Source organism: Doryrhamphus excisus, chromosome 4 (assembly GCF_030265055.1).
Source record: "Doryrhamphus excisus isolate RoL2022-K1 chromosome 4, RoL_Dexc_1.0, whole genome shotgun sequence".
Lineage (NCBI taxonomy): Eukaryota > Metazoa > Chordata > Actinopteri > Syngnathiformes > Syngnathidae > Doryrhamphus > Doryrhamphus excisus.
Window position 1 is genome coordinate 12502663 of NC_080469.1, and position 13107 is coordinate 12515769.

At 39.8% G+C, this 13107-nt stretch overlaps 1 protein-coding gene across 4 annotated transcripts in view; it reads right to left on the reverse strand.

Moving 5' to 3' along the window:
* The window catches only part of kiaa0825 (KIAA0825 ortholog), a 109275-nt gene extending 96436 nt beyond the window's left edge, over window positions 1–12839 (reverse strand). For all 4 annotated transcript variants that reach the window (XM_058071918.1, XM_058071915.1, XM_058071916.1 and 1 more), the window contains exons 1-5: window positions 12447–12839; window positions 8394–8546; window positions 1271–1436; window positions 723–911; window positions 428–604 (exon numbers count right to left, since the gene is read on the reverse strand). In XM_058071918.1, coding sequence (XP_057927901.1) covers window positions 428–604; window positions 723–911; window positions 1271–1436; window positions 8394–8524 — 663 coding nt within the window. In that variant the 5' untranslated portion in view covers window positions 8525–8546; window positions 12447–12839. The remainder of the gene's footprint in view (window positions 1–427; window positions 605–722; window positions 912–1270; window positions 1437–8393; window positions 8547–12446) is intronic.
* Between the last annotated feature and the right edge of the window lie 268 nt (window positions 12840–13107).

The window sequence follows — 13107 nt, forward strand, 5'->3', positions numbered from 1 at the left end:
TTTTAACCCTGCCAGACTTGTCTATGTCCCTCACTGGAACACACTCACACTACTGCTTCGGCCAGTATAGGTGTGCTATGACTTGAATATAAAACAATGTACGGCATTACTGTGATTTTCAAGACTAGCTAATTTGTAAGGAGTGGTCACATGCACATGCGTCAGCGACTTAAAATAATCCACATTGTGCGTTCAAAAGCATAATACAACCGAAAAAACTCTGACCTCAAAAATCGTTTGGTGTTATTTTTTCTGCTGGTCACAGTAACATCGCAGTCAAGATACAGTAGTAGCAGTAATGTGATCAAATGGTGCAACAATTATGAAGTGCGTGCAAATGCACACAACTGTTTTCACTGCTAATACACGAATGATATTGGTGTTGTTTAAACCGCTAAAATGCTGAGCAGCCAAAATGATACTGTACCTGATAATGAGCAAGCACTTCACATTCAGGGTACAGGAAACAGAAATGTTGCAGACATTGGACCCTTTCAGTGATGGACAAGGACGAAACTCCATGACCCTCTGCACCAAGAGTAGACAGTCGCTCCAGTAAGTGGCAGCGGAGATGAAGACGGACATTATCCCATACTTCTTGAATCTTAAAAATGCAAAGAGACAGATATGTATGTACAACTTGTATGCATGTACGTACTATGTATACATTTACATCAACATAATTAAGTTAATTAATATAATTTTTATTTTAATTAAAATACCTCTAAAGACGAGTCATCTCTGATTATATCCACCAAGTGCATGGAAGAGGCAGTGAGTTGGTTTGGACAACATGGTGAGGACGAAGAAGGGGTACAAGGGAAGCAGATACCACACTTGGTGGAAAGATTTAGCAATAGCTGTAGCGTCGCCTCTTCTCTTCCATCTTCTTCAGACCTCAGGTAATTTTGCTAAAGAGTGAAAAGGGAACAGAAATGTATATTAATTAATAACTGTTACTACTCCTGATGAAACACACTTCAGTTAATGAATGTTTACTTAGTTACACATGAGAATAATTTTGAAAATAATTTTTCCCCACTGAGAGACGAATAAAGGCATATCTTATCTTATTTTATCTTATCTTATCAGTCAGTCATTTCAATTTTTAAATATAATTACTTTTCAAACAATACTTTATTCTATAAAGAACTGCATTACACAAGGTGTAAAGTAACTATGAGAAGACTGTATGTGATAACCACCTTTATTTGCCATGAATTCAATCTAATATGAATGTAATGCTAATGTAATATTTGTGGTGTATTACCAAGCAACCGAAGAAGGACATGAGCTCTTGATGCCCTGTGCTGACAGGCCTCACATTGTTAAGCATTTTCACGTTGAACCACTGCAGGCACTCTGATGGACTGGGTGGACCATCTCCACTTGAGTCTCCCATTTTGGCTTGCAGTTCTAGCAGCTGCTGTTCAATACTGACAGACAAGAATAATTTGTGTAATTGGAAAAGGCAAAAGCATTTATCTCATTGAACCCATCCATGATCTAAGGGAAAGACAACATACTTTACCAAACTTCACTGATAAGTGCATAGTTTATACATGATACAGTGTCAATCAATCTTTCTTTATATGCTAAAATGTGTGTGACTGTCACTGGGATAGTCTCCATCATAAAAACTGTAAACAAAAACTTGTAAGCCATGCAACCACATGGACACCATTTTAAATACTGTACACTATAGACTGCAGTCCACATTCGCAGTTGTTCTCCTATTTGGCGATGACAGAGCAGGCATGCAGGTGGATCACAAGCACGATGGAGTCGGCAATTAACCTAGCATGTTTTTGGACTGTGGAAAACCGGAGTCCCCGGAGAAAACCCACGCATGCATGGGGAGAACCTGCAAATTACATTAAGTGTTTTATTGTTTTTACATGCCACATGTTTAATTACTTTTCACACTTACATGACGATTTCAATGTTAAAATGTGATTTCAAAATCAACCATCTAGTTCATTAAGGTTTTGTGATGGTAACAGATTATTTCCATTATTCCCTGTAAGAAATATTGCTTCCAAGGCCGACCACTGTCCTGGAATAAATTGTTTTTTATGTTATTTTTTGCATATATTTTTCTTTTATATGCTGAATAATTAACACTAAAAGTCTAATAAATACAAATATATTGCAAAGAACATAAATCTCCTTTACGTACGTATGTGTGTAAGTGTGCATCACATGGTACAGGCTCATTTCCCCGTCAGAGCATTCGTCCCCCAACTGCGGGTCTATAAAGTGCCTCCTGCCTGCTCCTGGGCCATTAACACATCCAGATGTCTTACAATGGCAACACATTAAATAAGTGTTCAATCTGACACAATTTAATTTCAGCAGGGGAAAATCGCAAGGGGATAAAATGTTATAGACTGGTCCAAACGTCTGTGCTCTAGAATCAACACTGCCATTTTAACTACCTCTACCTCGCAAACTCTCTAAGTCATCTTCAAAGCAGCCTCCCGGTCACAAATTAGTCATGGTAAGATGTTTGCAGGGGCCACATTGCACCAGCAATGTGCCAACCACCCAAATAAGTAAATTCATCATCAAAAATTATCAAAAAAAAGAATAAATTACTTTTATTTGCTAGATTCTAAATAGAATTGTGCATATGAGGGAATGGAAATAAAATGCACTGGTTGCATGCATCTATTATAAGCATCAGGGAATAAGAAATTCGCACTTAAGGAGAAAATAAATAAAATTAATTGAATATATTTCCGTCACATTCCATGTTTTGCAGAGACATAAGAACAGAAGCTTATGTATGTTTATAGTTCTGGTTCTGGGCTCCACACCAGGGCTTCAAACAGACAGCAGGTTTCAAATGGGCCTCCATCTGTACCACACTTTTTCACTCACTGTCTGAAGTTCATTAAAAGCACAACATGTCAATGAAGTGCAGTTCAGATGTAAGTTTTACAACTGAATTGAGGTCATTTTTAACTGCCGGACTTACACATTGCTCGTCTGGGACCCAGGGAGTAGTTAATGGGGAAAATTAATCTTAGACTATTATTAAATTATCTTTGTCATTGTACAAGGTATGGTACAATGAGAGTAATACAAGTGTTGTTTTGTAGAGAAAACAGTCAACGTTAAAAACATGTATATTACTGTAGGTTAAATTGGGGAGAATGTGAGTCCGAATGGTTGTTTGTCTTCATGTGTCTTGTGATTGACTGGTGACCAATCCAGGGTGTACCCTGCCTCTTGCCCAAAAATTAGCTGGAATAGGCTCAGCTCACCAAGCGGTATAAAACATTGATGGATGGACAGCCACCTGCTCTACAGCTAAGCTTTGCCACCACAACAGTACCATTGTCATCCAGCCAACCTGTCATCCAAATAGGTTCATCCATTGATGCACCTCGCTCTGAAAATGTTTCTCTTGGACAAGCTTTTCAAGCTTTGGCTCTACAATCTCAACTCCCCCCAAAAAACTTCACTTTTCTAATTTCATCTGCACCTTTCAATTAAATCTCCTAACAGCCTTGTGCTGTGAGTTATCTAGTCAACGTGGATGGCCTGTGTCAGGAAGTCCCTCTGGCTCTACACAATGTTGTGACCTTTGGCCTGCCTATGTGAAAGCTACCTGCGGCCTAATCAACTTGGTGGGATTAGCTTTCGTCTTTCCCCTGGCAGAGGCTCAGACAGCAAGTGAAGTCGCATCAAAGGGATGTGAAAAAAGGATGGGATGAAAACAAAGGAATAAATACAACTATTCTACTGTTCCGGTACAATGGCAAAGAGGCAACAGTTGAATGTAATAAAAGGCCATGTGTGGAAGAGGAAAATGGATTCTAAAGGTCCTATGACAAACACGTCACACTAGTGCAGAGCCTCCTACTCGTGCTACTTAGGAGGAATCTAATTGTTTTCCACATAGTCCTAACTAGACAGTTAACCCCCTCTTCCTTCAGCACCACCGCAATAGAAAGGCAGCAACCGGAGGTCTTTTATTAGATATGATGGCACATTTCACAGTTGCCTGACTTACAGAAACCCAATCCTACGATTAGTCAGCGCTTTGACGTTATCTTAAGTTCCTTGTCAGAATTAATTTAGTGTGGGTGGGCTGCTGTGGGGTTGTCGCGCTCCGCTCTGTCTCACCACCGCTTGCCGACAAGAGGTGGGAGGGGGTGGGTGGAGGCAATGGGGCAATCTGAAGATCCTTTTCAAATAAGCTCCAACTCTAGTCACTGCCAAACGAACTAAATATCTCCTGTATCAAAGAGCCCCATTCTGCATTGGGAATAGAAACGACTGAGGTTGAATGAACACGCTGAAAATGGATCTCAGCCTGCCCTGGCCTGTGGCCCACTTAGTGCCCTCACCTCTCAGCCTCTGTGGACACCAGAGAAGTGAAAAGACCAAACTCCTGAACACGACACGGAAATCCTCAGCTTGCATATAAATGCAAAATACTGATTATCAGTACTTTCAAACGCATCTACGTAATTTGAGAGTATTGCAATTCAAGACTGGCAGGCGACCAGGCAGGGTCACTTATTGTGGCAGCTTTCTCCTGGCCTGTGCTGACACTTCATTAGAGGTCTGTCCCTGGTGGACGACGCACAGCCATGAGCTACCCGAGCCCAGACTGCGCCTCTGTCCCATCTGATGAAAACTAATGGATTACAGCATTTCAATTTGAGGAAGCAGCTCTGTTGTCAGCATATCTTAATCTCCTTCAATTAGGGAGCAGCTCTTAGGCAGATTTCAGATATTTGAGAACTTAGAGAGCGAGAGCGAAAGAGAGACACAATCGCTAGTAATCAGTTTGGAGTCCTTCACATAAGCAAGGTAGCTCTGTTTCCCCTTTCTCTCATCAATCCTCCCATCTCCTACTTCTGTAATTCATTCCAACCAATTAGATGGTGTTGGATGTGTGTGTGCACCCCACCCCAGTTGAAGTCAGTTGTTCGCCTATGTCAACGGGTCCTGAGTGAAGCAGTCTGGCGGGACGCAATGTCGTTCGTTGCAGCCTAACACAGATGCTGACCAGTGGACCCCTATAGTGAGCCAAGGATTGCCTTATTTTTAGCCCCATTCTCCATTATCTTGATGATTTGTCCTCATAATGGTTATCCCTCTCCCATCTGCAGGAACACAAAATAACCCTTTAATGCTTAGAAAGCAGAAAAATGGCCCGGACTTCAGTAATAAGCCTTGAATTACCTACCCAAGGGTTTTCGTTTCAAGATGTGAAATCTTCAATTATTATGTTCCCATTTAGAAGGAAAGAAGGAAAGAAGGAAAGAAAAAAGAAGGAAAGAAAGAAGGAAAGAAGGAAAGAAGGAAAGAGAGAAAGAAAGGAGGAAGGATGGAAAGAAGGAAAGAAGGAAAGAAGGAAAGAAGGAAAGAAGGAAAGAAGGAAAGAAGGAAAGAATGAATGAATGAAAGAATGAAAGAATGAATGAAAGAATGAAAGAAAGAAGGAAAGAAGGAAAGAAAGAAGGAAAGAAAGAAGGAAAGAATGAAAGAATGAATGAAAGAATGAAAGAAAGAAGGAAAGAAGGAAAGAAAGAAGGAAAGAAAGAAGGAAAGAAAGAAAGAGAGAAAGAAAGAAGGAAAGAAAGGAAAAACGAAAGAAGGAAAGAAGGAAAGAAGGAAAGAAGGAAAGAAGGAAAGAAGGAAAGAAGAAAGAAGGAAAGAATGAATGAAAGATGAATGAAAGAAAGAAAGAATGAAAGAAAGAAAGAAAGAATGAAAGAAGAAAGAATGAAAGAAAGAAAGAAAGAAAGGAAAAAAGAAGGAAAGAAAGAAGGAAGAGAGAAATAAAGAAAGAGAGAAAGAAAGAAAGAAGAAAGAAAGAAAGAAAGAGAGAAAGAGAAAGAGAGAAAAGAGAGAAAGAGAGAAAGAAAGAAAAGAGAGAAAGAAAGAAGAAAGAGAGAGAGAGAGAGAGAGAGAGAGAGAGAGAGAAAGAGGAAGAGAGAAAGAGAGAAAGAGAGAAAGAGAGAAAGAGAGAAAGAGAGAAAGAGAAAGAAGAAAGAGAGAAGAAAGAAAGAAAGAAAGAAAGAAAGAAGGAAAGAAAGAGAGAGAGAAAGAGAGAAAGAAAGAGGAAGATGGAAAGAAGGAAAGAAAGAAAACGAAGAAGGAAAGAAGGAAAGAAGGAAAGAAGGAAAGAAGGAAAGAAGGAAAGAAGGAAAGAAGGAAAGAAGGAAAGAGGAAAGAAGGAAAGAAGGAAAGAAGAAAGAAGAAAGAATGAATGAAAGAAAGAATGAAAGAAAGAAAGAAAGAAAGAAGAAAGAAAGAGAGAAAGAAGAGAACGAAAGAAAGAAAGAGAGAAAGAAAGAAAGAAAGAAAGAGAGAAAGAGAGAAGGAAGAAAGAGAGAAAGAGAGAAAAGAGAGAAAGAGAGAAGAAAGAGAGAAAGAAAGAAAGAAAGAGAGAAGAGAAGAAAGAGAGAAGGAAAGAAAGAGAAAGAGAAAGAGAGAAAGAGAGAAAGAGAGAAAGAGAGACGAGAGAAAGAGAGAGAAAGAGAGAGAAAGAGAGAGAAAGAGAGAGAAAGAGAGAGAAAGAGAGAGAAAGAGAGAGAAAGAGAGAGAAAGAGAGAGAAAGAGAGAGAAAGAGAGAAAGAGAAAGAGAGAAAGAGAGAAAGAGAGAAAGAAGAAAGAAAGAAAGAAAGAACAAAGAACGAAAGAAGAAAGAAAGAAAGAAAGAAAGAAAGACAGAAAGAAAGAAGAAAGAAAGAAAGAAAGAAAGAAAGAAAGAAGAAAGAAAGAAAGAAAGAAAGAAAGAAAGAAAGAAAGAAAGAAAGAAAGAAAGAAAGAAAACGTGGTGGTAAGGGACGGGAAGACAGAGGGAGATATATAGTGAGACTGAAGAGACAGGAAGAGTCCCAAATACTAATGGTGCCAGATAGCCTTAGTTCACTTGCTACATTTAGCCTTCATCATCTGCCCTCAAAAAACAAACACCACAAAATATAGATTTCTCATATTCATTTAAAAATTGTTTGTGCAATCATTAACTGACATATTCCAGCACTGAATATATCTTCAGCTTCTAACACCCAATTCAAGTCTATTGTAACTGTTGTCACCCCACAGTAATTAATTTGAGTAACCATTGAGTTACAGCAGTATTCGTTTGTAAAATAAGAACATAATACGATCAAGGTTTTTGTTTGATGTACATCATCTCACAAAAGTGACTACATCCCTATATATCTTATCAGAGGACAATACAATAGAAATACAACTTACATATAATTTGGAGTAGTCAGTGAGCAGCTTGTATATCAGTTTGATTCACTGTCCTCTGAAAATGACTCAATATATACAATGATTATTGTATGAATAGCTGGCAACACAAGTTAAGTGCACTTCATGAGAACATGTCCCGTTATCAATAAAAACTAGATGATGCAATGTCACCAGACAGAATGCGTGTGAATTCGGAAAAGCCAAAGCAAAAATGAAACGCTTTGAAAATGTGCTAAACTTTTTTAAATGAACACAGGATCCATTCGGAAGCCAAGGCTGGACTGAAATGCTGTGGCCAGTGAAATAGATGCACACACTCCACACAGATAAATATTTTCTCCAACCATCTAGTGAATAGCTGTTTAGATGTGTCCTTATTATGAGCATGTCAATAGAATGGTGTCACTCTGTCAGATAAAACCATTGTAGTGTTAAATAGCATTGTATTGAGCTCCCAGTGTGATATTTGCAGTCTTGTATGTGAGAGACAATAACATATTTCATTACAAAAGATGCAACAGTCACAGTTTTGTTCTTCAGGACAAACATGCTTTCCTTAGCACCATATTGATGTCTTTTATAAAGACGCTCCTAGGACGTATACCAAATAGTTTTGTCATAGAAAAAGTATATGTTTACTGACTGCTCAGTGCAATAATAAGAATGAGTCAACAATAATGATAAAAGAACTGAATTTACACCACAGGGCTATATTATTTGCTTTTTCATGTCCTCCTAAAAAAATAGAAATGTGCAATTTCTTACATTTAATTTTATTATATTATCACACTCAAACAATGTACATTGTAACACACATGTGCACTTGTACATATAACCACAGTGCCATCATAAGCCCTTTTTTATTTTTCTTGTTACTTTATGCATTTTGTTTCATTTTCCACTTTTATTGTATATTTTGTTCGTACATAAAAATGCGGTCCACAAATAGCCTATGGGCCGGATGTCTCAGATTGAGTCCATGCTGTGTGTCTGTGGCACATTCAGACAGGGTATCGCATTGTACACTGCACGAGAAAGCAAGATGCATACAGTGAAGTCTCAATGCTAAGTCACTCACTTTCCACTCGCCCCTCGTCCCTAAAACGCATCAACCTTTATCTTTTATGAAACTATTATTAATTATTTTAGCTTCCCTGACTGACCTGTTGGCATTGAGTTTGAGTTTCGCTTCTGTGTCTTTGGTAAGCTGCTCAAAGTCCAGCTGACTGGAAAGCCCAGGAACCACCAGATCAACAAACGCATGGTCCTCAGGAAAATCTTCTGGCCACTCCATAATTCTCTACAGGGATGAAGATCTGAAGGAAGACAACACATCATCAGAAATATGTTCAGGCACCGACATAGTAACACATTCAGTTGTGAGGTCTGTCAGGATTAAATCAACTACTGTATATAAACTGACAAGACCATAGAGTAAGGTACGTATCATCGTCTGTCACACATTCGCTCAAATGTTTGCAATCATTTCAAATGTCCTTAAACAAGAGACTAATTAGGGCCTCCAAAATCAATTGCACCTGAGACAAATGGAAGGTTATCACAAAAGCAGTTTCTGATCTCACAAAATAATTTGCAATGAATGACCCCTGAATAGAACACATTGACTCTAACCACTTCCACATACTACAGCCGGGAAAAATAGGCCCACCAAAAATAATGAGATGCTCTTCAGTTGAATCTTTAAATAAACCAGACAACTCCTTATGTCTGTGCCAGGGCTGAAGGACCACCAACACCTCTCCCTCATCCCTGCGGTGCTTAACGTTCCTCCTAAAAAGCCAATCCCCCACCTGCGCAGCATGGCTGGGTCTCACATCAACATTGTCATCAAGCAGAGTCAAGTGGAAGGTAATGGAGAGTGTCTGTGTCAATTTGGCTTTCTCACACTCCGCCTGGCGCTCGGTCCGTCGTCGTGTGCTCTGATTTTAATAATCCCTGTCAAACGGCGAGGAGCTCGCCGTACTGAGCGCCGCTTCCTTGCTGCTGCGCACACTCGATGCCACTCTTCCTGACAGGGCAGACAGGAAGCTCAACATTCATTTAGCCTGCACAAAGGGAGGCCTGTCCAACTGGACAAATATTATTTCCCCCCACACTGACAGCCCCACCAGTTAAGCTTGTCCTTTATTATTTCGCTTTCTCCTCTTCCCTCATCATCATGCACTATAGTCTGAGAAGATGTCTAGAAGCAGCTATTGCTTACAGAGAAAATGCTCATACTGTGGATGAGAAAACTCAGCACTGAGAAACCAATGGACTGTGGACTCCACCCCCACCCCAATCTATGGGTAAAAGTAGGCCCGCCGTGGTGTGGTTAGCGTCCTGGACTTTGGAGCAGATACCTAGGGTTTGAATCTCCATTAGTAAGCACCATAGGTATTCGTCAACAATGTATGGGTAAAAGTATTGAGACATTTGTGAGGTCAGAGGTCACAAATGTTGGAACTGAGCAAGTGCCAGCTCGTTCACAATCTCTGTTGTAAAGGTGTTGATGGGAAGTTCTTCTATATCAAACTCAAATTTCTCCTGCAAAAATGCAAGGATAGAACAGCTCAAAAAGTTGTGGTAAGATGAATAATTAAGATTCAAGGGGAAGTATTTGCTCACCCATACAAATGATCAGGATCAGGTATACTAATTACTTGACCTGGCAACAGGTGTATAAAATCATGCAGACTGTTCCGAAAAAAATTTGCGAAAGAATTGGCCGCTCTCAGGAGCTCAGTGAATCTCATTCTGGGACAGTCATAGGATGCCAAGCTGTGCAACAAATGCAGTCATGAATTTTCCTTGCTCTAAATATTCTATAGTCAATTGTCAGCTTTAATGTAAGAAAATGGAAGAGTTTGGGAACAACAGCAACTCAATGTGGTAGGCCATGCAAAGAGGTTGCAGACTTCCTGCACAGTCAATTACTATTGAGCTCATCATGGGGCCTTCAAATTACCCCCCACCATATTTATATTTATTTATAATTAATGTATAAATATTCATTTATACATTCATTTTCTACCGCTTATCATCACAAGGGTCGCAGGGGGTGCTGGAGCCTATCCCAGCTGTCTTCGGGCGAGAGGCGGGGTACACTCTGGACTAGTCGCCAGGCCAATCACAGGGCACATATAGACAAACAACCATTCACACTCACATTCATACCTATGGACAATTTGGAGTCGCCAATTAACCTAGCATGTTTTTGGAATGTGGGAGGAAACTGGAGTACCCGGAGAAAAACCATGCATGCACGGGGAGAACATGCAAACTCCACACAGAGATGGCCGAAGATGGGATTTGATTCGGGTTACCTAGCTGTGAAGTCTGTGCGCTAACCACTCCACCGCCGTGCAGCCCTTAATGCATTAATAATAATTTATAATTTATTAATAATGTATTATTATTTATTGCCAATAGACAATGCATAGTAGTAAAAAATGCCAAACTTCCGATAGAGCACTTGCACTGGACCATAAATTATGCAAGTGTACCTAATGAAGTGCCCTGGTAGTGTGAAGACAGCTCACAGGGTCTCATTAGTACAGCACATGGAAACATCCAAGCTTCATCTTTGTGTCATTAGCTCTTTTACAAAGCAGATGTTGGAGGTGCCCCAGTGTGTCTCCACAGTGCTGCTACTGGGACAGCTGGAGCAGACACTTGTCTGCCTGAGACATCAACGCAACAGCTATTAGAGTACAGAAAACACACACACACACAACCATCATCATCATCACCATCATCATCATCATCCCATCTCTCTTGCTGCTGCCGGTCTGTGACAGCCATGCTAACACATAGGCCCCATTTGCAGGAACAAGTTCGTACTGAAATATTTAGCAGCACATCCCCCAGGCTGCCACTTTAAAGCCACTTAGAGCCTGTCGAGCAAAAGTCAACATTATCTTAAAAGGTGTTCTAACAGTGATGTAAAGGCAACATTTTATTAAATAAGTGCATATTTGAATATCATAACACTCCTTACAGCTGCATGCCATTGGGGGGTGAATGGTTTCACTGTCTGTTTCAGCCACAAAGAGTGTCCTGTGATATGATAATGAATGACTTCTTAAAACATGCTGTAAAATCATCATGATTTTTAGCAATGTATCAGCAACACACATTGCAAAATAACACTGGAACAATTCACTGTGTCAACGGGGTTTCCAACCCAGGACTTCCTGATATCCTCATTGTGTGGCCAACATGCTAACCACTCGTCCACCATCTATGACCCAGCGTTATAGACAATACACAAAATATAGGACAAGTAACAGTGGTGTACAATAGGGAAGGGTTGTGCGTTTTCAGGAGAAATGTCCATCCATCCATTTTCTATAGCGCTTATCCTCATTACAGTCACAGGGGTATGCTGGAGTCTATCCAAGTTGACTTCGGGACAATTTGGAGTTGCCAATTAACTTAGCATGTTTGTGGAATGTGGGAGGAAACCCAGAGAAAACCCACGCACACACTGGGATGACATGCAAACTCCACACTGAGATGCCTAAGCGGAGAGCCGAACCCAGACCCTCCCAATCTCCCATTTTCAAGAGATATTCACTAAGTGGAAAATCAATCAAATTAATCAAATATGAAAGAAGAAAAAAAGTGAAGGCAACATTTTAGAAGTGAAAGAAGGGCTGCACGGCGGACGAGTGGTTAGCGCGCAGGCCACACAGCGAGGAGACCCTGTGCCATCTCTGTGTGGAGTTTGCCTGTGGGTTTTCTCTCACATTCCAAAAACTGCATGTTAGATACAAACGCACAAGGTTCATCTCCATGGCTGTGCTGCTTATCTTCCAATAGTGCCTTGATATCATCCCGTAGAATCTTGTTATATTGTCTTCTAAGACAACCTTAACAGTCCCGTTGTGATCAATTGAATACCCAGACAACCTTGATATCATTGCATAATGCTCCGTTTTCTTCCATTGGGTTTAAACCTCCTTAGAACAGCAAGCACGGCAGCATTATCATCTTGTAATACCTTGACACACAGTGTCACAGATTCAGCTTTACAACAACAATTCTGTTATTTGGGCACAAATAAAATTAATGGTAGGATTTAACATTTTAAAACACAATCCGTATTGTACGGAGAGACCTTGTCTGACAGCTCATTGGATGTTTAAAAAGTATATCGTTTATTTCACATGTTGTATTGTTTACTTAGGTAAGTTAAACATTGCAGAACTTACCTGTAAAAACCTTCTTTATGATCTCCTCTCGATAGAGTCTACATCAGTTGCAAGATGGCAAACACAAATCTGGTTGATTTGCAGTCAAGCTAGTGCAATTTTTTTTCGGTCCAGACTTGCATTTGTGTCAATTACGGTAAACGAGAAAATTCTACATCGTAACACCTAACCTTAATACCGTTAACTGATTTTGTTGGAGCAGTAACATCTAATATTAGTGTAAAATCTCGGCTTCGAGCACTAGATTTAAAAAGAAATAATAACGTCGGTTCATTACGAGTTTTCTCGGTAGATATTGGTTTTTCAAATGTGTAGAAAAAAATATTATCCCCGTGAATCACTGTGTTGCATAGCAGCCAGTCATTTTTGTTATTTTCGGAAACTTAAGTGTCCGTGACAACAACCCGGAAGTAGTTCTATGAAAACTTCCGGGTAATGGACTCGCTCAATTTATCCAGTAAAAGGGGGACAAATAATTTGAAGTGAATTTGAAATGAGTGGTTGTACGTATTATTCCGTTGAGTAGCGTTTGTTTGCTGAAATATGAGAAATACGTAATACGTAATTAAATGACCAAGCTAATTTAATTTGTGCATTTTATGTAGCTAGATATTAGTTTTAATATAATCCACCCCTGCGAAACAGACTGGAGTCCGTGTTA